Source organism: Juglans microcarpa x Juglans regia, chromosome 7D (assembly GCF_004785595.1).
Source record: "Juglans microcarpa x Juglans regia isolate MS1-56 chromosome 7D, Jm3101_v1.0, whole genome shotgun sequence".
NCBI classification, from domain to species: Eukaryota; Viridiplantae; Streptophyta; class Magnoliopsida; order Fagales; family Juglandaceae; genus Juglans; species Juglans microcarpa x Juglans regia.
Genome location: NC_054606.1, coordinates 23,517,036 through 23,544,542, shown reverse-complemented (window position 1 = coordinate 23,544,542; position 27,507 = coordinate 23,517,036). Strand labels below are relative to the sequence as shown.

At 38.0% G+C, this 27,507-nt stretch overlaps 3 protein-coding genes and 1 non-coding gene across 5 annotated transcripts; 1 reads left to right on the top strand and 3 right to left on the bottom strand.

Annotated features, from left to right (window-relative positions):
• The first annotated feature begins 622 nt into the window (after nt 1–622).
• On the top strand, nt 623–6,614 carry LOC121238223 (myosin-2 heavy chain-like). The gene is made up of 5 exons (XM_041135054.1): nt 623–2,871; nt 3,043–3,171; nt 3,258–3,449; nt 3,553–3,608; nt 3,779–6,614. The coding sequence occupies exons 1-5, from the start codon at nt 724–726 to the stop codon at nt 6,612–6,614; spliced, it is 5,361 nt and encodes a 1,786-aa protein (XP_040990988.1). The 5' UTR covers nt 623–723.
• A 749-nt stretch (nt 6,615–7,363) lies between these two features.
• Nucleotides 7,364–13,325, bottom strand: LOC121238339 (1-acyl-sn-glycerol-3-phosphate acyltransferase 3-like). 2 transcript variants are annotated; one of them, XM_041135176.1, is made up of 12 exons: nt 13,151–13,325; nt 12,939–13,065; nt 11,923–12,045; nt 11,239–11,278; nt 11,063–11,136; nt 10,339–10,398; nt 9,346–9,423; nt 9,097–9,255; nt 8,629–8,754; nt 8,147–8,239; nt 7,837–7,923; nt 7,364–7,752 (listed from the first exon to the last, which is right to left on the bottom strand). In XM_041135176.1, exons 2-12 carry the CDS (start codon nt 13,017–13,019, stop codon nt 7,534–7,536), a joined length of 1,140 nt encoding a protein of 379 aa, XP_040991110.1. In that variant the 5' UTR covers nt 13,020–13,065; nt 13,151–13,325; the 3' UTR covers nt 7,364–7,533. The 2 variants fall into 2 exon arrangements, with proteins under 2 accessions (XP_040991110.1, XP_040991109.1); XM_041135175.1 differs by having other exon boundaries at nt 12,939–13,325.
• Nucleotides 13,326–14,738: 1,413 nt separating this feature from the next.
• Nucleotides 14,739–24,255, bottom strand: LOC121240004 (origin of replication complex subunit 1B-like). Its single transcript, XM_041137433.1, has 16 exons — nt 23,237–24,255; nt 22,996–23,131; nt 21,139–21,291; nt 20,869–21,009; nt 20,631–20,782; nt 20,448–20,547; nt 20,199–20,321; nt 19,956–20,117; nt 19,786–19,843; nt 19,419–19,597; nt 19,159–19,273; nt 18,675–18,745; nt 18,052–18,147; nt 17,442–17,518; nt 15,999–16,082; nt 14,739–15,053 (listed from the first exon to the last, which is right to left on the bottom strand). Exons 1-16 carry the CDS (start codon nt 24,136–24,138, stop codon nt 14,990–14,992), a joined length of 2,613 nt encoding a protein of 870 aa, XP_040993367.1. The 5' UTR covers nt 24,139–24,255; the 3' UTR covers nt 14,739–14,989.
• On the bottom strand, nt 21,154–21,231 carry LOC121240147. The gene has a single exon (XR_005935474.1). It is a non-coding gene; the product is annotated as a small nucleolar RNA snoR28 (small nucleolar RNA).
• Nucleotides 24,256–27,507: the final 3,252 nt, after the last annotated feature.

The following is a 27,507-nucleotide window of genomic DNA, read 5'->3' as shown; positions in this document are numbered from 1 at the left end:
TGGGCTTGCTCATATTTTCATAGGCCTAGTAGTCAATAAATTTTAACAGGCCTAGTCTTGAGTAAATTCAAATGAGACCTAAGGGATATTTGATGATTGATCTTGATTAAAACACTAAAAAACATAGGCAATAATTAATCTGATTTCGAGACAAATCATAAAGGCTAGCTAATTATTCCGTATTTCATCATTAATATTACACCATTAATAAGTTCCAAAATTTTCAATATAACAGCTTTCTAGTTCTTAATATTATTATTATCGTCATTTACAAAAAATATTCTAACCTTTACCTCGAGTAAATTTCACACAGCACCAATTCTTGGGGTGGCCTCAATCTCAATCAAGATTGAAATTATGCAAGCAAAATTATAAACTCTTGATTTATAGTTAAGTAATGTTAGATATGATTTTAACGTGCGTAAATGTCGCGCACTTTTTTATGTTACCTATTAATAAATAAATAAAGATAAAAAAAAAGTAAAAGAGTAATTATTAAGTGTTTTCAAAATGTAAATACTTGATATTTTATTATAGAATTAAAATTAATATTTATATAATTTAATTTAATTACGTGAGATGCAAATTTTTCGAAAAAGAAATATTGGATAAGTTTCTCATCTGATTTTATTTACCTATTTATTAATCCAAACTCATTATTTTAATTTAAAAAAAAAATTAAAAAAAAAATACCCGCTTTTTTCTCAATTTCCCTCCAAGAATATGGCCAACAAGAATTTTTCCCCTGCTTCGCGCCACAAACAAGCGTCCCCTGCACCGTCTTCCTCCACCGATTCGCCTCTTTCCGATGATTCTCCGGCCATGTATCCCGTTGAATACGAGCGGGTCGTCGGTGCTTTCATGTTTGGGGACCATATCAGAGCCTTGGAGCTCGTCGATGACGCCCTTTCCAGCTACCCGGATTCGGCCCTTCTCCGCAGCACCCGAAACGTCATTCACTACAGAGCCGCTTCCTTGCTCAGAGACCAGAAGTCCAAGGTTGAATACCTGAAGAAAGCGGCCGAGTTCGCAGGCCTTGCCTTCGCTATGGCACCGAACTCCATCTCCTGCGCTAGATTGAACGTCGCCATGCTTTTCGAGCTGACGGAGATCGCCTCCCCTACTTCAGTCTCCGATTACGAAGAAGTAATCCGGCATTGCGAGAACGCTTTGATGTTAAAGAACCCAGCGGACCCTCTTGAGGGTAGCTTGGGAAAGACCAAGGCCGAGCGAGTCTTGTCGGTCAGAAAGGAGTTCTTAACGGTCATCGAGAAGGCCAAGACGAGGATCAATTTTCTTGGAGGTGCGAATAGTAAGGACTGGTTGAAGAAGCTTGTAGAGAATGATTTTCTGTCGTCCGTAAAAAAGGGTTTTGAGAACATAGAACAGTTAAGGAAAGAGATCACAGAGCCGATGCCGCTGAAGGCCATATTTCCAGCGTCGAGTCGAGCCTCGAAGGATGATCGGCTCACGGAGAAAAGAAAGAATCAAAATCTCAAGAAACTGATGTCCAACGTCGGCAAGACAGGTCGAGTCAGGACTTACTGGAACAACATGGATATCGAAGAAAGGAAGGAATTATTCACTATAAGAATAGAAGATCTCATAGCGTATTTGGATAAGAACAAGCTGGCGATGGTGAAGGAGACTTTGGTAGAAGCGATAGATTTCGCTAAAGTGAAAAGGAAATGGAAGTTTTGGGAATGTTGTTGTTGCGAAGGAAGGTTTTCGGTCGGTGAATGGAATTTGGACCACATTGGGGATATGCATATAGCTCCCCAGTCCGGGAACATACAATCCGCTGCTCCGGAATTCTTAGCTCCTGACTTGGCACATAACCTGCTTCAAGCTGATGTATGGAAGCCTGTGGATTCTATTTCTGAGGCCAAGATTATGGAAGACCTGCCGTCTACTGCAGATAATGGCTCTGAAGGTTTTAATGTTAGTCAGTGGCATTATTGTGATGATAGAAAGCGCGCTGATATCATCGAGAAAATTCGCTCATGCCTGCAAATGTTTATGCAAATAAATTGTCTTGCTTCTAGCCATCTCACTATGCTGCTGACCATGACAATGGACATGCTGCAAAATCGCATCCCAAGATCGATTCTCGAGGATCATGGACTGCACCAGACACTCCGCTCGATATGCTTATTGGAAGTGCCGGAGCTTGAACGCGTTCTTGATTGCTTGGAAGATCTGGCTTGTGCTTGCTCATTGCGTTTTCTTTGTGAGCGTTTCTCGATAGAAGAATCGATAGGTTATCAGGGACCTTGCTTTAAAGAGAGGATTGTTTTCAGCAGCGACTTCTCTTGCCTCCATCTGGATGAGCGATCGCTGCTGCGAGGACAGATTGATGCGCCGGATGATGGGATTGCAGTGGCGTCAACTATTGCGGAGGATTGTGGTAATGATGAGGCAGAGCTGTCTGCGGATAGTGACCCTATTGTTTATGAATTATGCGTTGGAGTTCCTAAAATTGGGGAGCAGTGGAAGGAATGGACAAGTATGAGAGAATCGACCAGAAATCTGGGAAAGGGTTTGGTGAAGATCCTTCAGATGGAATCTACACGTGAGCAGTTAATGTTAGCCAGAAAACTCAGGATTTTGAGATACGAGGACACATTGCTGAGTGTAGAGAGAATATGTGTCGAGGAAAATAAGAAAAGGGAACTAATTCCAGATTACGACCCACAGAGTTTTGAGTCTCTATTGTCGAAGCGGAAGGAGGAGCTTGAGATGGAGGGTGATGCTGCGATAGATAGCACAAGCAATGAGATAGATATCATACTTAGTATTCTGGAAGAAGCACAAGCAAACACTGACATAAACAAAGCAATCCAGAAGCAGAGGGAACATATATCTCGAGAGGTGGGTAATGGTAAACTACTAATTTATTCCTATCTTTTTCTCGGCGAAGCCTACTTATACAATCTATTTCTCTGTGTTTAATTGATTTACGAACATGTGAATTGTTCCAAGTTATTCGGGAAAATGAGATATTTTTGTTCCCTTTTTGTCTCACAAAGTTAAGTGTTTCAGGTTTACAAACTCGATGCCATAATCCTGACAACTAAATTCGCCGTAGGGCAGACGGGGAAGAGACTTTGGAGCGTATTACTTCATGACTATCGGTTCATTATCGTTCCCCTGTTGATGTCATTTGTGCAGGTTTGTGTTGGCTTCATAGGGACGTTTTCTTGAATGTTCTAAGCTTCTTGTCGATCAATGTGTTTAGATGAATTTCTGCTTTCTAGGCACGCCTACAGGATATGGTTGACAAAGATGCTGCAGAGAAGTCTAGTACTGCAGCAGAAGCTCTGTTAGCAGAGCTTGCCGTCGATGCCAAGAAAAACACTGATAAAGGAGGTGTTAGTTCGAAAAAAGGAGACGGAAAGTCAAAGCGTAAAAAGAAGGGAAAATATCACAGCAAGGCCAAAAATTCTGAGGTTTGAATTACTGGTTTTGTTCTATTTCTATCTATCATGTCAATTAGCGTTCTTGTGTATTGAATCTTTTGTGTAAACTGATTTCTTAACACCTGTATTGTAGGGAACTGGTGGTAGTAAGGAGCGGCATCCCTTTAATCCCAAAAATGTGGAACAATAGTAAGTCTTTGTTTCGTTTTTGCCACTATAATTGCATTATGAAACTTCCTTTCTTTCTTTTTCTTTTTTTTTTGGCTAAAACACATGTACATTGCTTAAAATTTGTCAGCCGTGAGTGTTCACATTTTCCTGATAAAGCTCAATGTGTTTTCATTTTTGTTTTGCTTCAGTGACATTCCCATAAGCCCGGATGAATTGGAGCAACGGGAACAGGAAGATGTTGGTGAAGATGTTGGTCCAAGTAAGCAGGAACAGGCGGAGGAACTTCAGCGTGAGGCTATGGAGGTGCAAAGAAAGCTCGAGAAAGTTTTGGAGTTTCAGAGGAAATTCGAGGATGAGGCTAAACAAAAGCGCCGAGCTGAAAAGGCAAAGATCGTGGGGGGAACCAGTGCTGAAAATGTTGCGGAGGATGTGCATGTTGTCTTCTCCAAACTTAGCGAAGATGTTGGTCCAAGGGAGCAGGGGCATGACGAGGAACTTCAGCGTGAGGCTATGGAGGTGCAAAGAAAGCTCGAGGAAGTTTTGGAGTTTCAGAGGAAATTCGAGGACGAGGCTAAACAAAAGCGCCTAGCTGAAAAAGCAAAGATCGTGGGGGGAACCAGTGCTGAAAATGTTGCGGAGGATGTGCATATTGTCTTCTCCAAACTTAGCGAAGATGTTGGTCCAAGGGAGCAGGGGCATGAAGAGGAACTTCACCATGAGGATGAGGAGGTACAAGGAAAGATTGATGAAGCTTTGGAGTTTCAGACGAAATTAGAGGACGAGGGTAAAGAAAAGCGCCTTGCTGAAAAAGTAAAAATTATGGAAAATGTTGCAGAGGATGTACCTGTTATCTCCTCTGAACCTGGTGAAAATGTTGATCCAAGTGAGCTGGAACACGAAGAAAAATTTCAGCTCGAGGATGAGGAGGTGCAAAGAAAGGTTGATAAAGCATTGGAGATTTATTTGAAATTTGAGGAAGAGGTTAAAAGAGAGCTCCTTGCTGGAAAAGCAAAGATTGAGGAAAATGTTGTAGAGGAGGTGCCTCTACTCTCCTCTGAACCTGGTGTTGGTCCAAGTGAGCAGGAACAGGAAGGGGAACTTCAGTGTGGGGATGAGGAGCTGCGAAGAAAGCTTGATGAAGCTTTGGAGTTTTATTTTAAATTTGAGGATGAGGCTAGACGAAAGCGCCTTGCTGAAAAAGCAAAAATTATTGAAAATGTTGCAGAGGATGTGCCTGTAATTTCCTATGAACCTGGTGATGAAGGTGTTAAACTTGATCCAAGTGAGCAGGAACAGGAAGGGGAACTTCAGCATGGGGATGAGGAGGTGCAAAGAAAGGTTGATGAAATAAATTTTGGGGATGAGGCTGAACGAAAGCGCCTTGCTGGAAAAGCAAAGATTATGGAAAATGTTTCAAATGATGTGCCTGTAATCTCCTCTGAACCTGGTGAAGGTGTTGGTCCAAGTGAGCAGGAACAGGAAGGGGAACTTCAGCGTGGGGATGAGGAGCTGCAAAGAAAGCTTGATGAAGCTTTGGAGTTTTATTTTAAATTTGAGGATGATGCTCGGCAAAAGTGCCTTGCTGAAAAAGCAAAAATTATTGAAAATGTTGCAGAGGATGTGCCTGTAATTTCCTATGAACCTGGTGGTGAAGGTGTTGGTCCAAGTGAGCAGGAACAGGAAGGGGAACTTCAGTGTGGGGATGAGGAGCTGCAAAGAAAGCTTGATGAAGCTTTGGAGTTTTATTTTAAATTTGAGGATGATGCTCAACGAAAGTGCCTTGCTGAAAAAGCAAAGATTATTGAAAATGTTGCAGAGGATGTGCCTGTAATTTCCTATGAACCTGGTGGTGAAGGTGTTAAACTTGATCCAAGTGAGCAGGAACAGGAAGGGGAACTTCAGCATGGGGATGAGGAGGTGCAAAGAAAGGTTGATGAAATAAATTTTGAGGATGATGCTCGACAAAAGTGCCTTGCGGAAAAAGCAAATATTATGGAAAATGTTGCAAATGATGTGCCTGTAATTTCCTATGAACCTGGTGGTGAAGGTGTTGGTCCAAGTGAGCAGGAACAGGAAGGGGAACTTCAGTGTGGGGATGAGGAGCTGCAAAGAAAGCTTGATGAAGCTTTGGAGTTTTATTTTAAATTTGAGGATGATGCTCAACGAAAGTGCCTTGCTGAAAAAGCAAAAATTATTGAAAATGTTGCAGAGGATGTGCCTGTAATTTCCTATGAACCTGGTGGTGAAGGTGTTAAACTTGATCCAAGTGAGCAGGAACAGGAAGGGGAACTTCAGCATGGGGATGAGGAGGTGCAAAGAAAGGTTGATGAAATAAATTTTGAGGATGAGGCTGAACGAAAGCACCTTGCTGGAAAAGCAAAGATAATGGAAAATGTTGCAAATGATGTGCCTGTAATCTCCTCTGAACCTGGTGAAGATGTTGGTTCAAGTGAGCAGGAACAGGAAGGGGAACTTCAGCGTGGGGATGAGGAGCTGCAAAGAGAGCTTGATGAAGCTTTGGAGTTTTATTTTAAATTTGAGGATGATGCTCGACAAAAGTGCCTTGCTGAAAAAGCAAAAATTATTGAAAATGTTGCAGAGGATGTGCCTGTAATTTCCTATGAACCTGGTGGTGAAGGTGTTGAACTTGATCCAAGTGAGCAGGAACAGGAAGGGGAACTTCAGCATGGGGATGAGGAGGTGCAAAGAAAGGTTGATGAAATAAATTTTGAGGATGAGGCTGAACAAAAGCACCTTGCTGGAAAAGCAAAGATTATGGAAAATGTTGCAAATGATGTACCTGTAATCTCCTCTGAACCTGGTGAAGATGTTGGTCCAAGTAAGCAGGAACGGGAAGAGGAACATCAGCGGGAGGATGAGGTGCAAAGAGAGCTTGATGAAACTTTGGAGTTGCAGAGCCAGATTGATAACGAGGCTGAACACAAACTTGATGAACAAGATAAGAATGTAGGTGGACCCAGTGAGAAGAATGTGGGAAGGTGGTTTTGCTGCTGTCTCCAGTGAACCTAAAGAAGATATTTGTTCTATTAAACAGCAATAGCAGGAACAAGTGGGTAGCATCCATTTTGGTAGTCTTGAGTACTGGACAAAGTTTCACAGGCTGAGCAGTAGTGATCGGGTTAAGAAATATGTAAATGAACTTGGAGAACTGCAGCACTTGAAGCACATGAAGCTGACTAGCATAGATAGCTATAAATAGCCTATTGTACTTCTTATGGGTAAAAAAGAATTCTAACTAAACTTTCGCTTGTAAAGAATTAAAGCAGAGATGTATACTTCTCAAACATGACAGTTCTGTGGACCCATTTCACTTGCATATGGCTTCATTTTGCCACTACTGTGCATAGGAAAGGGGGCCTCATGGGTTCAATACTGTATAGGCAGAGAAAATGAGAGTAATAATAATAATAATAATAATAAAAGGGAAAAGTTTGTTCTGGTTTTTGAGAATTTCCGATTGCTGGGTTTCCTTTATTAATGCTGCATATCCAAAGTCTTTCCTGTATAGTTAGTGAAAAACAATGTTAATTGGTTTTTGTTGGTAACTGCATTACAAATGCAATCTGTGGCATTAATAATGGATTGTCCATTATAAGGGCTGCCTCACTAAGTCGAGGGTTGCCTTAATAAGACCTGATGGAATGGCAGAGAAAATAGCAGCTGTAAATATTGCATTCCAGATTTTTAACTAATCACCACTGCTTTTATGCACTGAAAACAAGGTTCTGCAATGCTAATCATACAAGGTGAAAGAGTTTTAACCTCTATAGGTAGGCCCAACAGACTCACATGTAAGCTATGCATATATACTACATTTTCCAAGCCATATAACAGGGGAATAGGTAGATTGACCAATTCCAAGGATGATATCAGAAGAGTTTTCTGATCACAGATGAAATAGCTACAGATAATTGAGTAATTATTACTGAAGAAGCCGCTCTTCCATTGGGTCTTGTGTCACTGTATTGACAGGGGTAGAATGCTCGGACTCGGAGGATTGGATGAGAATTTGCATAACAATGGTAACGAGGACCAAGAATGTGGCTGAAAATGCAATGCCTTCCCATGAGGATAGGAGAGAAGACCACTGAAAGAATTTGGTTATACCATATACAAGGACACATATCCAAGATATGACAACCTATTTGCAAAACAAAATGAGATTATGGATGAGAAAACGGATACTATCATTAATTCTCTTCAAATTATTAGAAGGGTATCTTACAAAGAAAGATTTTTTTGGTCGACCAATGTCTTGCTGAGGTAAGTCACTGAAAGAGTCCATACAAAAGTATCTCTCCAATACAGCATCCTGGAAGGTTTCAGAAAAATGGAGAAAGAAATAAAGAAAAAGTAAATATATATTATATACATTAATTAAAAAAGAAACCTAGAATGATGGCTGGTAAGATTAGCAATATAAAATAAAGCATGCAGGAGTTAGATTCAGATTGGTCCACTAAAGAATTTTCCAGCATCCCTGCAAATCTGGCACAAACATCTCAACAATTATATTAAGACATCAATGTCCATACCTTTGTAACAAATATATCTTTACACCATTGTCCAATGCCATCAGCTGTTTCTGGCAACTCCTGCATTTGATGTCTCCTGATTTGCACCTTCATCTGTAAAAGAAAAAAGTAACATCAATTATTAATTGGAAGATAATATTCTCACCACTCTGTATCACAACACCATGTGGTAAAAGGCATATTTGATGATCTGTGGGCTTTCTATATTATTTCTCTTCTCAGTTCCACAATAAAGCATATAAACTCATGCTAAAAGCAATTATTGGGTCCCAATTTCCAAACCAGCCTATTTAGATCAAAGTATCCATCCTATGTGTGCTACTAGAAACAAACCCGACTCAGTTTGTGCATGTCAGTTACAGGAATTTCTTTTTTCTGCTGGGCTAAGATGAGCATAAAAACTTGACCCCTATCTGGTCATATGATTTCAACATTGGTAAATGAATCCACTGCAGTACTGTCAAGTAATATTATCTTCATACCACAGAAGATTGTCTTCTACATATTCCCAACATTGTAGGTCGAGGCTGGTTTTTGGAAACGGCCACTGTACAATCATAAATTGCTGGAACAAACGAGCGCATATGCGTTACAGCTGAAACAAAACCCTGAGAGAAATTTAAGGCAATGTCAAAGGTAGATACTTGAGATGACAAGAAAAAAAAAATTAAAACAAAAGAATAAATGGCAAAATCCACATGCCATTAGATGTGGCAGTAATTTTCTAACTCACATAACTTATAGCTAACTTCAGATTAGATTTCATTTCTATTTGGAATCAAAGTATTTTCCCTCCTTTCTACAAGGGAAAAATAAAATAACAGACCAACTTACAATAACTCCAGCCTAAAAGGCAAATTCCTGTAAAAACTTTTACACAGCAAACAACAGACACTGATATGACCAAGAATTTGTATGAAAAACATTGGAAAATTTTATACTAAATTCACCTTAGTTCGGGGAATCAAAACGTTCCTAGGAACAGGTAATCCTCTTGAAGCAGCATACCTCTGAGCTGCTAATAACTTTTCCTCTGTATAGCGAGTTCCCTCCACAAAAAGAGCCAACCAAAAAGGCAAGGAAAAATCCTCCAGTTTTCGAAAACCTGACTGCAGCAAAGAACCATATAGGATATAAATGTGACAAACACAATTCAATCCTGCTGTATTCTTGTTTTTTCAAATGAATCAAAGAGATACCTGCAATGTGCCTTCATCCTTGGCCCAGCTTCTTTCCAGAAAAACATAGTCAGAAAACCACATTGACCAACCTATGATCTGCATAAATTTACCATTTCCTATAGCCCTTTATAAAAAGAATATTAAAAAAAAAAAAAAAAACGTAAACTCTGACCTGCAACTTCAAATAAGAAAGTCAGGCAAATAATTCAACCCGATCGAAATATTTGCCAATGAATAAACTGGACAGTAAATATAATTCCTAGTAACTTATTGTGGAGGAGTGATCATTGGAGTTTAATGATAGGATGATTCAAAACAATTATGGCAACAGGGACTACAGTGGAGGTATTGATGATTCTATTGATCTAGAAGAATTCGGAGCAGAGGAAGTAAATATGTCATAAGCTAGCAACAGTAAAGAGAAGACAGCAGTTGAGTAATGTATTGAATAAGGAATGGGGAATTAGTAATAGAAAGTTAAGGATCCTTAAAATACTACAGGGACACGTTAAAGTGTAACAGAGTTTCACAATACATAAACAAAGGAAAATCTAATAGTGGTATGTTAAAGCTTATGAATTTTGTTCTTTCAGCCTCCAGCAAATGAATTTCAACTTAAATAAACCAAATAATTCGCTTAGTACTTATTGCAGTTCAGGCAGGTTTTAGTTTCCTCAGATACAACTATTAAAAGTCCAGGATGTATTTTCTTTCCCATTCAAATTGTTCAGTCAAATCAATGTGGCAGAACTAATCTGTTTTCTCTTTCACTTCATCAGTTACATCCAACAATACTTTCAATATTATCACCCTCGCTAAAACATGAACAGAAAGAACTAGAAATCTTTACATGAATTATCTTCAGTGCGACTACTTTCATCAATGAAGCTGGATTTGCTAATTGCCAATGAAAGCTAAAATAAACATTCAACTGAGATCCTTTTGTTTTGGTGTATTTTTTTCATGAACTTTCACTCTTCAAATTCAATGCAGAGGAATATTAGAACTCACAGGAAGACATTTTACTTCTTTCTTCATGATGGCTAGTGTACTACCGAGGCAGCCCGTGCGCTGTAATAGTTAACACCAATAAGAAAAATAAAAGGAGCAGTGAACCATGCATGTTGTAAGAAGTATGGTTTCTATGTACAATGAAAAATAATGTTCCAATTTCAACCTAGACTCTACTCAGTATATTTATTACTCAATTGAACTAAGGTTTGTCGCAAGAATATGGCAACATGTTATTTTTACATCAACATAAAATATGTTACATGAATATATATATATATATGCATGCATGCACTACGGAGCATACAGAATGCTCATGTGAATCTATGTGTACCTATGTACACCTGATATGTTTCTTTCTTCTTCTTCTTTTTTATAAATTCAGGTCCATCATGAGGAACAAATGTCTTTAGACAAAAACTTTCAAAAAAGATACATGAGCCAACTTTTACCTATGCTTGTCCTTTTCTTAGACAAAGGAAGAGCGCAAGAGTGGTGTTTTGATGAGTTGAGCAATTGAGTTTTGATGTTAAACTAGCTATTCTAGATATGGTACATACATGGCACTCAAATTATCTCCTGATCAGACACTCCAAATTTTCTTCATGAATTGAGACAATTTTTAGGCTTTTAGCAGGATCTTGAAGAATGGAAATATTAGGAAGCTATGGACACAGTATTGTAGAAGAGTTGCATCTAGATTCTAGTTCTCAAGTGTAAGCACCTGAGCCAAGACCCATCCAACAAGCCAATCAATGTCGCTCCTATGGTTGCATATGAGAAGTGCATTTTCTTTACCTGAATATATCTCAAATAAAAGTTGGTCATTCACCATATATTAAATTGGCAACTATTTTCACAATTGAAAAAAAAAAAGTAGAGAGGAAAGTTTCATATTACCCAGTAATTGGAAGGTTTCGGAATCTGTATATAATTCAACCTGCAGCCAGAAAGTCTAACTTGTTAGACTGCAATGCGGATATAAAAACTCTAGTAGATGCAAATAGTGAGGAAATCCAAGTGTCCCTGGATCGATGTGACACACTTGGATTATAACATGATTCAAAACAAATTTTCAATCTCTCGAGCTATAGCGGTTTTAGTGTTAATGTATAGTATGTAAGCAGATATCTGTACATCAGAGAAAACAAATACGCGATGTCATAATTTAATTCAACATCTTGGAAAATTACTAACAAATTGTACAGAGCTAGCAGCTTGCACCCATGAAACAACCAGTGCTGTGAACTTATAATTGAGAGTAGGAGTACAAGTTAAGTTGTCTCTGACTCTCTGCCAGCATGCATATATATATATATATATATATATATATATATATATATCATATTTAGCATTCTTCAAATTATAAGAATAACCTAACAATATCCAGTGGCATAGTTTCTTATTTCACACATTATTAATCTAAGCTTGTCGACTCTCTAATCGCCACCTGTCAATATATTATGAATTAAGCTTACATAACCAATCTGGGACGCATGCATTTAAATAATATGTATGCAAATAAATATGAATTCATGAAATGAGCAAATATTGAATCAACAGTTTTAAGAAAGAAATAATCACCTTGAAACCAGCCCACCAATCAAAGAGCCATACAAGCTCTAACCACAGCAATTCTGCAACTACTTTGTTGGTCCTTCTATACATATTTTTTGATATCGGACGAACAAGGATGTAGAGAGCTGCCTGAAGAAGAAATCATGTATATGCATGAATGCTACCACAGTAGTACTACAACTTTTGCGGAAATTTTAGGAGCAGTAGTTAATTTGTTCAAGCATACCCACTATAGCTAATAGACTCATAAATATTCCTTCTTCAAGAAACTCATTTAAGATAATTTTTTTGTGACCTCTAAATTATACTTCAACTTAGAACTTTATCATTTAATTCTCAAGGGACTATCATATATATATAAACCCAAAAAGGAATTCAAGTCATCTAGTGTCATATCATTATGAAACCGTCAGGCATCAGTGCTTATGTGGTATCAGCTAGCTCCAATTCATTTCAAGCAGTGCTCAAATACCATTACGACTCAGTGCATGCACGTTGGAGCCATTCAATTACCGTGGAAATTTCCAATATGCCATGCATGCATGCATGAAATATCTCAATAAGCAAGTACTAGTTGGGCTAAAATCTCAGTTATTCATATTTTTCTTTTCTTTTATTCTTTTTCCGATGACCATATTATTGATCTAATTTAAAATGCTAGCTCTGTTTATTGGTAGAAGGAAAGATACAATGTAATCGTTCGTTTTTTTTATTTATTTATTTATTTATCTAACATTAACCAATCTTCCTTCAAGGTAGAAGAAGTAGAACCAGAATCTTATTAATAATCAATGATTATGGTTGACAATAACAATATTGATGATCGTGATAATTCGAAATAGAAACTACCAAACGTAAGACACCAAAAATGAGAAAAAGTCTTTCCGAAAGAATCCCGATCGAAACTGGAAAACAAGCTAAATTATACGTAGCAAAAGACACGTACGGAAAAAAAGGAAGAAAAATATTGGAAAATAATTTGACATGCATAAACAAAACCAAATGGTTATTACAGCAAATACCTGAATGAGATTGACAATGAGGCCTGAGAGAATGAGAATTATGCCCAGAGGAACAACAACAAGCACAGCTGGGATCGCCATGCCTTAAGCCCTGCCTGCTATGGGATAGAGAACGAAGAAAAGACAACTGAGGGGAGAGAGAGAGAGAGAGAGAGAGAGGGGAATGACTCCAAAAACGAAGAGTTTGCACAATATTGGCGGGTAGGACGAACGCAGATTTTGGTGCCGATTCGTGTGCGTTTGAGGGTTGCATGGAGCGCTCGGTTTTTTGGCAGCTAACTGAGATATTGCTAAAACTCTCTCTTTTTGAAAGCCAACCATGCGTGCACGTTGCTCGGTCTCTACAAACCTTGTTTGTGGATGTTCCGTACGTGTAGATCTATAGTCTTATCCTTTTGACTTACGTACTGTACGTGCAGTGACTCCAGTCTACCTATTTATAGTGCTACCCTTTCGTCCAAAAAATTTCAACACTTCAATATAAAAACACTATTCATTCCCCCCCCCCGCGCGCGCATATGTGTGTATATATATATATATTAAAAGAAATATTTTGATCATTTTATTTAATGATTATAATAAGGTACGTTTTTTACTAACTAGAAACTTAGGAAATAGTTTGGAGAATGAGGTTAAATGATAATTTTATGAATAGTAATGAAATGGATTAAGTTAAAACGTTATATTGTGTTTTGAAAATTGAGATAAAAAAAATTGAATAAAAATATTATAAAGTTAAAATATTATTAGTATTTAATTTTTTTAATATTATTTTTGTTTTAAAATTTGAAAATATGTTGTATTATTTTTTATGTTTTGTTTGAAAGTTTGAAAAAAATTATAATGATTAGACAAAAAAATTAAAAATTTAAATTGAAAAATGTTTGTATTTGAGTGATGTTTGAGAAGATAATTATGAGAAATTTTGAAATGAAATGACTTATGTTTCCAAACAAGCCCTTCGGCCCGGTTTGGATGTTAAGATGGTCTAAATTTATCTCATCTGATCTCATCTCAACTTCGGAATATGAAGCTCCAGCGAAAGCTCTCTAGTAAATTTATATTCAGGATCACCATTGTACAAAGAGATATGAGAGATCATGAGAGAGTGTAAACAAGAATATTATAATTGATTTCTCCTCCTCAAACACCCGTGGACGTATACATTATGCCAAATCACGTAAACTCATGTATCTATCTTCTCTTATTTTCTTTACATATTTCACCACAATGGATGTACGCACCGACACCATCTGTACCGGCACACTGTCGATGGCTCTTAACAACACCAATCGAGACCCAAGTCACTCCAGTGGGCTGGAAATGACTCTTCCTCCCCTTCCGGCCCGTTGTGCAATTTTTACAGCATCAACACTAATCATAACAACTTTTTCAAATTTTTAAACAAAACACAAAAAATAATTTAACTTTTTCAAATTCCGAAATAAAAATTATATTAAAAAATTATATTCTAACGGTATTTTAATTTATAATTTTTTTAGTCAACATTTTCTTTCTCATTTTTCAAAACCCTATAAAATATCTTAACTCAAAATATTTTACTACTATTCACATTCTATTTCATTACTATTTACATATTTATCATCTCATCTCAACATTCAAACAAGACCGTGGTGTTTTCTTTCGAATTTGTTCAGAAAATAATCTAATGACCAATGTATGGCCCTAGCTAGCAATCAAATCCAGATTAATTTACCTTTGGATGGTCAACATTCAACTAATGCTGTGAGGCAACATGTTTTGTAGAGAAAAAGTTACGGATAGTGCAGATTGAATGTGTAGTCCAGAAACAGAAGTTCACCTCAGATTTTGCTCAGTTTGTTTCATACAGTTTCCAATAGGAATATAGCAATGCCTCAGAAAACAAGATACACCTTCTCCCGATAAACTTGTGTTTATTAGAATTAAGAGAAGGAAACAAAGATATTGTGAGTTTCCAATCTGGAAATAACGTAAATGAATAGAAGTTTAGAATAAAGTAATGAAGACCAAGGCCAAAACTGTTCTGTTTGTATTGCCGGAGTCTTGAATTATAGATACTTTGCCAACCAAGGAACATCCTTGCTGTCTTTCAATGCAAATGACACGTCATCACTGCACGGAACAGAATGAAATCATTCAAAATTAAATTTCTGTCCAAGTTTTGTGATGGATAAATGATCGATTTAATGAAAAAAGTATAGCCGTTACACTTTTGACATCAAAACATGAGTATAAAGCATTGAATAGTATTACAAAATGTAGTAGTAGGGAATATAGTGATGCAGTAATTGTTACAATTTGTTAACCCGAGAAAAGGTTTGTTTCTTCCCACCTCTAATCTTACAAAATTGCCCAATAAATCCACAAGCCACATGCACTGTGGTGGCCAGGGCAATCCAATCATAAAAAATAAATCTAGGAGATTGCTGCTGGGGTTTGGATACTCAGGTATTCTCAAATATTCTAAGAAGGAAAATGTTAAATGTACTTAAGAAAAACTTACAACAAATTTATTTCTCCACATATCAGTTATTGATATATTGAAAATTATGAAATTTAAAATTCAAAATTTGAATTTCAAAAGAAAATTAATAAAATGTGTCTTGTAAGTAAAAGTGTAAGGAAAACTGTAAGTATATATAGCACTACTTTTCTGAGAATACTTCACTACTATTCATTATTTTATTATTACTTTTCACTTACTTTTTATTATTATTCAATATTTTATCATTATTTTTTTATTATTATTCACAGAATACCTGACTATCTGAAAGCAAAATCTGGAAAAGAAATTACTTTCTAATATAGATGCAGTATTTAAGGACCGATTGAGGTTATACTTCAGTAAATGAATGTGTACAATCTGAATAGAATATATTTCCAACTGACATCCCCTACTCTAGTGGTATATCCAAAATGCCGAGAAAATGAGGCTTTAGTGTAGAGCACAGATGGAAGACCCTTCCTTTCATGTTCGTATAACTAGATACATTAATTAAAATTTGCCAGGTCACTAATTCCAATCAGTTTTAGCTTAGGGCTTGATAGACAACTGACCTTGGAAAATTGAGCTGCAGCTTTTGGAGTCTGTGCTTAGCACCAGATTCACATAAAATAATTCTGCATTCACCAAGCTTACAGCTGCCCAAAAAATAGACCAAGAATTTCAGCTTCGCAACTCAACATGGAATAAATTAACATCAATGCTGCTAAATGAACACCGTTTCATTCTATAGATTTTAAGGGTCCATTGAAGCAAAAGTAGTACCATTTTGTTATCACAGCATATAAGCAAAATGACATAATAAAATGGAAATCCATTTTAGATCCAGATGCACCTAAACAAATCGATAATAAGAAACCTATAAAGGGGCCATCCCTAAAATTTCTTTTTTATTGGCACCCGAGTATTTAGGAACAGTGTCCCGACTAATCCCGAGGGTGCACAAGCCTTCGACAAGAAGTTTTTCGCAAGTACACATCGAGTAATTTAAAGAAAAAATCTCTCAATCCAAAGGTCCCTAGAAATCGTTTGCATCTAAGGAGATTTGAATCTCAGACCAGGAGGAACATAGTCTCAAGTTCAAGGCCTTTACCACTTGAGCCAACCCCTAAGGGTTAAGGGGCTATCCCCAAAATAGCCAGGAAATACTCAGGAATGCAAAGTGAAGCACCAGGGATTATTGTTTTTGAAAAAGCTGATATCAAACGGGTACAGGGATTTTTGAAAAAGCTAATACAAAGGGACTATTAACGTGGCACTGACGTGCAAGTGTGTGTGCTGTGGTTTCCATACTCCCTTAAGCACTTTGAATTATGAGGGCTCCCGGAAATACAAAGGGACTAAATTGATGTGGTACAGTATCATGTCAGTTTAAGTTTTTTATTATTTTTTTATTATTTTTCATTTTCCCCCTCCCCAGCGCCCTTCCCCTCCTCCCCACTCCATTTCCCAAACCCCCGAGACCCCCATTCGTGTGCCCAGCGCCTCCCGTGACACCGACGTTGCTGCACCGCCAGCCATCTTCTTCATCCCTCGCCGACATCGTTGCCCCTCACCAGAAGGTATGCATCTCTCTCTCTCTCTCTCTCTCTGGCAGGACATGACGCCTTTGCCCCTCACCGGCAGGTACACATCTATCTCATCTCTCTCTCTCTGTGGCAGGACAAAGAAGTCGTCATCGTCACCCTGCCCCTCACCAACGTCTTTGCCCCTCACCGGCAGGTACACCTCTCTCTCTCTCTGGGCTCAGGTCTGGGGAGGTTTGGGAAAGGGAGAGGGAGGGGGGACTCAGTCACGCAGGGCGTGGGGGGAATGGGAAAAAAATTTTTGATGATGTGGCATTATGCCACGTCTTGTGGAATTTTTTTTATGGAATCCTTTGTGTCTCTAATAGTTTTCTTGAATTATACATCAGAGTAGTAATGAGGTTAAGACTACAAGACAAATGTTTTCTCCCAATGTCTTTTGAAAGAGAACAATAGTATAACATGACTTACCCAACTTTCAAGAGTGTGTCATATCCAGGGAATGCTTCTCCATTGCTTGTACAGAGACATGATACAGTCATTGCCAACTGCAAGAGAGATAAAACCTCATTACAGATATACACACACATATACTAACCCAAAACTTCCTGCTCAGTGAAAGTTTCCACATTCCCAGCTGGTTATCCAGTAAACTAAAATCATGCTTATTCTGTATCTAATCGTGCTTTTCAGGGATTACCAGCCGAGCTACTCACTTAAAGATCTTAATTTTTGCAGAGTTCCCTAATTTGTCAATCATGCAAGGACAATGCAAAATTCAGTATATATAAAACCCCCAGATATTCAACAACAGATTCCTGTACCCGCTTTGTGTAAAAAATACTAGATTAAGTCCTTGGCATCTACCACTAGTCTCGTATTCATCCGTGAGTACCAGATATTCAACTGATACAAAAAGAAATAAAAAAAAATTCTCCAAGGTCTCCACTAGTCAGCAAGCTTAATTAGTCAAAATGTTTTTGCTTTGAAATTATACACCGTCAAATGACAAAGATGCAAAGAAATCTATAAGATCATCAAATCAGGAATGAAGAACAGAGAGATAAAGTGACAAGTTGACCTTTTCAAAGGTAGTTTCGCCCATTCCTGTTTTATAAAGCTCATGCACCAAAGCTGTCAAAAAAATTTTACTCAGTTTGGAACTACTCTTCATTACCTGAAAAATATAAACATTGTGAAGGTAGTTACTAGAAGGTCAAAAGGTGGTTGTAAATCTGCAAGAAGTACAATATAAATGAAAAAATATTCTTGTAACCCCAATAGAAATAGTAAGTTCCAAAACTAGCAATTGAATCCTGTTTGTGCACAGATGTGGCAAAAAAGGCATGCAAACAGAAAATGGTTATTTAATTATTTGTGCCATGTACTAGTTTTGATCCTTCAGGAGTAGCTGTTTTGCTGTAACAGTTCTTAAAGAAATCTCAAAAGAAAACAGCTTCTCCCCTCAGCACGCTAAACTTGAGATGGTCTGTCCATCCACATCTAATTTGTCTCATTCCATATTAAGATTAATATACATACATATATATATATATATATATCTCACAACTTTACATGCCTCATTTGGCAACATTGGTATCTTCCAACATGTCATTTAGCATTTAACTAAATGGAGTGTATTTGTGAACCAAAAATAAAACACTATTCATTATTCTCAGCATATAAACTAAATGTGAAACTCACCTGAATATGAGGAGCCTGGAACATCTCCTGGATAGCTGCTTCAACCTCAGCCATGCCAACGAGTGATTTTCCTTGAAAGCAGAGATGTATTAAATATAATCAGTGAGAAAATAAGCAAAACCTACTTCTCATGGTGCAATGGCTTTACTTTAAAGCCCCTAAAGCTGGCCAGGTTTGATTCTGCCCTGTGGGTCAGGAAAGGATCAGGCACACCTTTCTTCACACAGGTTTACTAGTCAAGTGGACATGGAACATCACAACATCTTGATAAAGAAAAAATACAATTGACAAAGAAAAATCATGGAGTATCTATTTTCCCATAGTAATGTCAACATTCAATGAACAAATGTGTTAAAGCATTTTACATGCGCATGAGCATGAATGAGCACAATGGACCCAGGAAAAGATTTTAATCAACAACCAAAACTCAACTAAGTTTGGAGGGATAATCCTCCGCGTGCAAACAAAGCAGGAGTCCAAATACCTGAAGAAATGGAATTATTAGTTGAGATTAGGTTCTTGATATGATAATCTTTTATTTCTGCTGCACGCCTGCATATCTCCAGAGCACGACGCGCATCTCCTGAAATTGCTGCAACCTGAATATAAGTGCAGAATGTTAAATTTGAGTACAAAAGATATATATCCACTGAGTTTTTATCATGTGCGACCAATTTAGCAGAGGAGAAATTAAAGAAAACAATAATCAAGTTTCAGTTATAAAACAAAGAGCAAAACACTGACCTTTCTTGATGCAAATTCTATTGCTTGTTTTTCAAATGCATCAATACCCTTAAGGCGACTGGAAATAATTTCTTGAAGTTGCTGATGGTTATAGGGGCCAAAGCAAAGCCTTTGGATACCCATACGGCTTGAAATACGAGGAAGCAACTTTTCAGGAAGATCCATGGTATTTGCTATCCCTGATTTTATATCCATACAAAGAAAGAACATTGCAGCCATCATCATCATTGTCCTTAATATCTTATTTTTCATTTTCTGACTTAAACTTTCTTGATGCCTCGTGCAATAGAAAATATCATTATTTTTATTAGTTTTATAAGAATAGATCATTAAGCTGGAAGGATCCTTAATTAACATAAAACCTTACCTATCACAATCAATTTGGAATGTGGTTTAGTAGGCCAATCAAGGATGTTGTATAAAACCTGTGAGATAAAAGGTTATGGATATTTCACATTCTATAGTTGATCTAATATCTAAAATAAAATAACTAAGATATGATTGACAAATTTTCAAATCACAAAATAAACAAGTTACCGACTGATTTCTGGTTACAAGAAGATCAAGTTCATCAATGAGCAGAATACAAGGTCGGTCATCTTCTTTTCCAATTTTCTTTCCATCCGAAAATCGTTCATTGAGCGACTGGAGAGCCTTTTTCCAACTGACTCTGTGCCCACTCAACGCTTCATATATAACCTGAAAGAAAATAGAGTACACTATATAGCAACTTGAGAATGCAATCTCAAAAAGAAACCAGGGCCCATTGTTTATATTTACCCTGTATATAGTCTCTGGGGATGGCAGCTTTAGACCATTAATATCCACAAAACAGTAGGGTCTCACACTTCCTGCATCAACTTCGGACCTCAAACTCCTCATTACTGCTAATACACTCATTGTCTGCAGTTTTATGATGATAATACTATCAAATAAATAAAACTTGCTTATGCATGGAGAAAATTAAAAGAATCTGAAGCAAGTACCAGGCAACAGAGTTCTGTTTTACTCATTATAGCTAGAGCCTACCTTGCCAGTTCCAGGAACACCATGTATGTAGAGGCAACGTCCCAAACATTGATCATCACAAATAGCACCTTTAATGAATGTAGTTATCTCCTCCATTTCTCTGAAAAAACATGTGTCCTTCATTGGAAAGTAAGAACAAATTCAACATCAAAGAAAGCCTATGACATCTCAATTTTCACATACTTGTTCCGGCAAGGTAGAGATTTGGGCAATGATGCCAACAAAAGTGTTGCCTTTGCTCGTTCAAGTTCAGTCTGCTTGTGGCATCTTACATGCTCTGGGATTTTCTTGGTCCCTATCTTTTGAAGCCCAAAGAATTGCCCCTTCCTCGAGTTCTGTATTAATTACAGACTACTTTAATTTTGAATAAACAAAAACTAGCTAAAAAGACACAAGTTCACAATAAAGAATACTGTCATACTGCAGCCAACACGTGAGGCGGGGATAGTTTGTTTAGTAAATTCTTTAAGTTCTCCTCCTCATATTCAATGTCTTCATCAGTACCAGAATCTGAATCTTTGCACAGTTTCCAATCTTCATCACTGTCAGCTTCTTCGCCATCCTACCAAAAAACAGTAAGCCCATAACTTTTTTTCCTGATAAGTGCAGTAAGCCATAAATTTTAAATTCTAATCCAATTTTGTTATCATAGGAGACCCCAAATGCTGCCTCTATCATCTGAAATGCTTACCTCTTCACCATTATCAATATCAGCAAGACACTTGAAACTGTGCCAATGAATGTTGTATTCATATTCACATAGGAAAACGTCATCCCCTTCATTATTGGCCTTGGCATATTCTTTAGGATTCATGATAGAGCACTGTCTAAGAATAGATTCCATCTGCAGCAATGTGCATAAGCATTATTACGAGTGTAAGGATAATAAGCAAGAAAGAATAGAAACTTGTGCTTATAACTATCATTAAAAGCTACTTCAAGAAACTAGGAGGATTTTCACATTCAAGCTACTTCCAAACTTTAAGAGCCAAACAAACTATTTAACAAATTGTTCAGAGAAATTTTAAAAATAAGTGGTAATTTAGGTTCAGAAATTAGTACGATGCCCTACTTTTAACTGCTTATAGGGGCAAATTCAACTGTGCTAATGTGAACATAGGAAACATTCATTGATGAATGTTTGCTCATATTGGCTAGTTCGCAGTGATTATTTTATAAGTATGCTATCTCGTTTTATTAAAAGATTGTTAGGGCGCAACATAGGAGGGATGCCTAGTTTAAGGGGAGAGGAACAAGAACTCAAACTCTGCAAAAGAGAAGCTCCTTCCAAATACTTCACATTGTGAAAAAAGAGTCATCCTCCATACATCCGCACTCAAGTTGCCTCTCGGTTTACCTCCCCAAGCCATCATTAACTCCACCAACCGTTCGGGTAGCACCTAATTCAAACCCAAAAGGGTGGAAGATTGAGATCCACCATGTCTTTGCCACTTCACAGTGAAGCAATAGATGGTCAATGGTTTTTAAACTCTTCTTGCACATGCTTTTTTTTTTTATAAGTAAACAACTCTTCTTCACATACAAAATCAATCTGTCACCATTATGTGTCCCCTCCTCAAATTATCATCAAGATCTTCCTTAGACCCGTCATCCGAACAAACAAGGCTACCGTGAAGGACTACAGTGTTGCAGATGTGAATTTGATAGAATTATTTGATCTAAAACTGCCTTCTGCTGGAAGGGATCCACCCCATTTTATCCTCTTGGTTTCTTTGATCCTAAATGGTAGAGAATATTAAGAAGCAGAGAAACCAAACCATTTCCTATCAGACACTGATGCGGATTGCCACTGATGTCTCCTTGCAAGAAGAGATTCTAAACAATTGGCGGTACCGACCTTCAAGGCCTGATCCCCCCAGTAGTACTCACTCAACACAATCTGTTTCTTAAACCCCAAAGAGTTGTAGGAAATCGGAGCACATATTGTTGGCCAACTAACTAGTGCCAATGGCACTTAGGCTCATCCTCCACACAATTCCAAAAAGTCACTTTGAAGCTTCTCAATACACTTTGCCACACCTGGTCAGAAATGCTTTGTTAAACTAGATAATTTGAACTTGCTTTGGGAGGTACGAATACTTCAGTTGTCCAACATTTCTCTTTTGTTTGCTGAACCTTCAATAATGGCCAGATGTCACTGACTCTGTGTCACTATATTTAAATGCATACAATTCACATCCACATCCATTCGCACCCACGATGATAGTTAAATCCATCACTCTCTCTTTTTCTTATTCTTTTATTTTCTCTTAAATTTAAATGTTTCTAGGCATTATCTCACTCATTTGTTTCCAAATACGGAATTGAGATTCCCACCTCAAATAAATGACTGAGGAAAGCATTTACCATATTATAGAATAGGTGCAGAATTGTATGTGTATCAAATACACACACAAATTACTTTGGTGCATGAATAATGTGTACCAAATCACAGAGCGTTTTCCCAAACAGAATGCTATGCAGTTTAAAGAATCCCAACCGTGGTAGTATTTTTACTAAATAATCAAGATAAAATATAGTCTACCACCTCAATGTCAGCAAAATCATTCGTCCGATAAAGCTCCCTCCTCAAATTATGAGGTTGTCTTCCAGCTGCAGTCTCTTCCGGGATCATATACCAACGCACCTGGCAACAAAAGCTACCATCCACGTCTTTCCATATGCTGTGAACCTCCAACCAATAAGTCATCAAATCCACACATGTTACCAGTTTACAACTAGAGCAAAATTATAAATTCACATCTTTCAACTTAGAAAAAGGTTACTACCTCTCTATACGGGCAGCCCACAAATCACTCGAAAGCAGCTTCTCTCTCATTGTTCTCACCCGCTTCTTCCCCTCTGGCGGTACTGGCATCTCAACGTCTTTGCCTGATTTGCGAGTCCTGCAAAACCCGCATATCCAATCCCCTTCGGGCACCTCCTTCAATGGTGGCTTCAAGCACTTCAAATGAAACCCACCTAAACAATCATCGCACTCAATCATCAAAGCTCTGCCGGTCTTAAAGCACACCCTACACTCTTCCATTTCCGGCTCCTCATCATCCGAGTTTGCTCCCTCCCTCCTCTTTACGTACACATCATCCCCCACCTCAAATTCGCCCCCATCATACACCACTTTCTTATAATACACCCGCCTCTTGGCCCGCCTCCGTGGCGGTACCGAGTCGCTCTTCATCTCGGACTTCAAAGAAGCCATTGCTCTCGTGACCACCTCCCTCTCGCCCCCCCTCTTCCTCTTCCTCCTAGTCGACTCCGACTGGTCTGGTGACACCGGCGAGAACGATACATCAACTTCGACGAAATCTCCACCATCTTTGCGTCTCGATTTTCCACTTCTTTTCGCGGACGTCGGTGCTTTAACCAAGTTCGCATTTCTGGGGGAATATGCACCCAGTTCTTCGGCTTTATTGATCGGAGCAGATCTGTCCGCGATGTTGTTAACATTTCTTGGGGTTCTTGCGGAGTCTTCATTGGAAATTTCAGTACGTTTGATGAGTTTGTGGGGAGTGTTCGGACTGAAATGTAGAGAGGTTCGCCGGGTGGATCTGCGAGGGGATAGGTTTCGCGGGGTCACGGGGGTGAGAGAAGGTGAGGGTTTGGAGTTGAATTGGGATTGGAGTTTAGATTTTCTCGGGGAACGGAGGGGTTTCTTTGGGGTCTCCGCCATGGATGTGCAGAAGAGTGCAGTGGAGGTGGGTGTCGAGGTGATGGTGCTAGGGTTTGAGAGAGGGAGAGTTTTCTAGAGAGAGAAGGTTGGCGGGAAATGTTCCCTCCCATTTTCGGGACCTTTCGAACGTGGAAATTGGAATGAACCGTTGTGTGCATGCGGAATCAAATCCAGCTCACTTTACATATTATTATTTTTCCTTTTCTTTGTGTTTTCATTTTTTCCCTTTTTAGGATTCCAATTTGCTTATTAGAAGTAATGATTGTATTTGTTAGACCAACGGTATATCTAAAGAGTAATAAATAAGTCCTAGGATGTGTAAAATTTGCACTCTTTTTTAAAAAAATTGAGTTTATCGTTAAAATTTAATTTTTTTTTTTTATGTAAATCTCATATTTATTTATTTTTTTAAAAAAAAAATATATGTAACTTACATAAGTATAAATATTATTTCTCCATAAATTTGGCAATGTACCATCAATTTATCTATTCTTCCTCTATATTATATAAATTTTATTTTTAATTTATATTGAAAACTAAAAAGTATATTATTTTCTTCTGACTACAAATAAATTTGTAATAACTGAGGTATCTTTCAATATTTTACTTGGAGGGTCTAAAAATCAGAGTCCTCTTCTCTAAAAAGTAAGGTTTGGGTCTCTTTCCTTTGGCAAATACGTGAAGTCTCTCAGCCTCGTATGTAGAGTGGTAGTATGGCTGATGGAGAATTATCTACTCTATGGGAAGGTTTAAGCCTCATAGAGGAGGAGGAGCACGTTATTAATCTCTCAAAAAGTGTTATTCAAGCTTCAGAAAATAGAGGAAAACAATGCCTATTGGTAATGATCATATCAGACAGAGGGATGAACAAAGAAGGTTTTCAGTCCACAATGTCTCAAGTGTGGAAACTTGAAGGCTGGATTATTTTTAAAGAGATTGGGGAGAATCGGTTTCTTATGGAGTTTCAGAAGGTGGAGGACAAAAAAGAGATCATGGTTGGTAGGCTCTGGTCCTTTGATAAGTCTCCAGCTGCTCTACAAAATTTCGAAGGCAACACTGCAACACATGATATTACTTTCTCCCCAGAACATTTTTTGGTGCAGTTTCATAACTTGTCTTTAACAAGCATGTCTAAGGAAGTTGGAGAACAGATTGGATCTGCAGTAGGACAGGTTCTTAAAGTAGATGTTGACAAGGTACGGGTTGGTGTAAATTTCTAAGAGTCAGAATTGCTATTGACATTACCAAACCTCTAGCACGAGGAAGATGGTTAGATATTGGTGGGAAGTTGCACTGGATTGCTTTCAAATATGAAAGGTTGCAGAACTTCTGTTTCCAATGTGGTGTGTTAAGACACATTGGCGGGAATTGTTTCAAGGTTATCAAAGACAAGCAGATGGATGCCTCTTCTATGGCCCTTGGCTTTGAGCGCAACCTATTAAATTTAGCTTTTCTGGTTCAAAAAAGTATGGTGGCAGTATGGGAGGTGCACCACCGCAGACATGGCAGTAGCAACATTCTGACAGAGAAGCAAGCAACGGCAACAAATTAGGCAAGGGAGAAGATATGCAGCAAAATGAGGCGCAATCTAAGGCAATTAATGCAGAATTGGTAAATGTTGATTGTGATGATACTGCCAACTCTAGTATGGAGGTCAAAACAAAAATTCCGAAAGGAATGAGATTTCACAGGATGATATTTACCAAAATGGGAAGTAGTCTGTTAAAGGAAACTTTCTTAGGAAGGATAGCTCAAACACCAAAGAATATCAGCAGGTTGACACCTCACCAGGTAACAATATCTCTGCTAGCAGGGATATTGAATCACCTTTATTTGTCCCTTCTAATGTTCCTGTCTCCAAAGAGGGTACAAATGCCAATAACATAGTCAGCATTGTAAAGTACACTCTTGCTAATGCTTGTGCTGACGAGATCACTAAGAAAAACAGTTGGAAAAGAAAGGCTTGAGCTTTATCTCTAAATACAAATGATGGTTCACTGACTAAAGTAGTGGTGAGTAAAAAAAGAGAACAAGAAGTGGTAGAGGAGGAGCTTCTGGTTGCTCCAAGTGTCAAGAAGTAGAAGATCAAGCTCATACCTGCAAGAAGCAAAACGACTCAATGGTGGAGGCTGTTAAGCAGCCCCACCAACAATAATGACTTGCCGAAGTTGGAACTGTCGAGGGTTTAGAAACTCTCAAACAATTCGAGAACTTCACCATTTGGTGAATACTAAGCGCCCAAATTTTGTTTTCCTTGTTGAGACTAAATGCAAGAGATGGAAAACAGAAAAAGTAAGGAATCAGTTGGATTTTAATAGAAGTTTCACTGTGGACAGTTTAGGGAGAAGTGGTGGATTAGCTTTCTTTTAGAAGGACCAGGATGATGTAAATCTAGAATCTTATACTCAAAGTCACATCTGAGAGTAACCCAGCTAGACACGAGCAATACATGGATTATGACAACTTTTATGGGAGCCCTCTGACTGCCAAAAGAATAGATAGCTGGAAATTACAGAAAGTTCTAAAAACTGCTAATTTGTCCTGGCTTTGTACATGTGATTTTAATGAGATTCTCAGTCAACATGAAAAGTTTGGAGCTGCACTAAGGCCTTATAAACATATGGAAGAGTCCAAAGAGGTGATTGTGGAATGTGATCTTAGTGACCTGGGTTATCATGGCTCCAAGTTCACTAGGAGTAACAATCGAGAAGGAATGGATTTCACTAAGGAAAGATTGGATCGAACTTTTGGAAATTCAGAGTGGTACAACCTTTTCAATAATACTAGAGTTCACACTCTTGCTGCTAATACCTCAGATCATAGCCCTATTCTCATTGAGATGGGGAACCTGATGCAACAAGACAGAAGTTGAAGAGGCTTTTTCGATATGAAGCAAAATGGGCTAATAGAGAAGACTGCAATGGAGTAGTGAGGAAAGCATGGACTTATAATTCCCCTTCCTTGAATAATCTCACAGAGACTTCTAAAGGGTTGGTCAGATGTAAAAAATGTTTGGAAAGATGGAGCAAGGAATCCTATAGAAACCAAAAAGAGACAATCAATGCAAAGCTATCTCTACTCAAAAATCTTCAGGAGGACAATCAAGGAAGTCATAGAGAACAGAACAACTTATTTAAAAAGAAAATGGACTTACTTGAAGAGGTAGATCTGAAATGGAAGCAGAGGGCCAAGCAGAAATGCTTAAAGGAGGGGGGCAGGAACACCATATTTTTTCATATGTGTGCTAATCAAAGGAGGAAGACTAATCTGATTAAGAGCATTACTGATGGGGAAGGAAATTTTGCCAAAACTCATGAGGAGATCAGTGACATGTTCCAAGCCTTCTTCCAAGATTTATTTACCACTTTT

What these genes read in the sequence shown, in the direction of transcription:
- LOC121238223 (XM_041135054.1), top strand. Translation starts at nt 724, where the DNA reads ATGGCCAACAAGAATTTTTCCCCTGCTTCGCGCCACAAACAAGCGTCC. An exon ending in TGTTGATGTCATTTGTGCAG is followed by an intron (nt 3,172 to 3,257) that starts GTTTGTGTTGGC and finishes TCTGCTTTCTAG; the next exon opens with GCACGCCTACAGGATATGGT. An exon ending in GCAAGGCCAAAAATTCTGAG is followed by an intron (nt 3,450 to 3,552) that starts GTTTGAATTACT and finishes CCTGTATTGTAG; the next exon opens with GGAACTGGTGGTAGTAAGGA.
- LOC121240004 (XM_041137433.1), bottom strand. Translation starts at nt 24,138, where the DNA reads ATGGCGGAGACCCCAAAGAAACCCCTCCGTTCCCCGAGAAAATCTAAA. An exon ending in GTGTTCCTGGAACTGGCAAG is followed by an intron (nt 20,322 to 20,447) that starts GTAGGCTCTAGC and finishes ATAAAACTGCAG; the next exon opens with ACAATGAGTGTATTAGCAGT. An exon ending in GCGAAACTACCTTTGAAAAG is followed by an intron (nt 17,519 to 18,051) that starts GTCAACTTGTCA and finishes TCTCTCTTGCAG; the next exon opens with TTGGCAATGACTGTATCATG.
- LOC121238339 (XM_041135175.1), bottom strand. Translation starts at nt 13,019, where the DNA reads ATGGCGATCCCAGCTGTGCTTGTTGTTGTTCCTCTGGGCATAATTCTC. An exon ending in TTGGATGGGTCTTGGCTCAG is followed by an intron (nt 10,399 to 11,062) that starts GTGCTTACACTT and finishes TAACTATTACAG; the next exon opens with CGCACGGGCTGCCTCGGTAG. An exon ending in TTTTGATTCCCCGAACTAAG is followed by an intron (nt 8,755 to 9,096) that starts GTGAATTTAGTA and finishes AATTTCTCTCAG; the next exon opens with GGTTTTGTTTCAGCTGTAAC.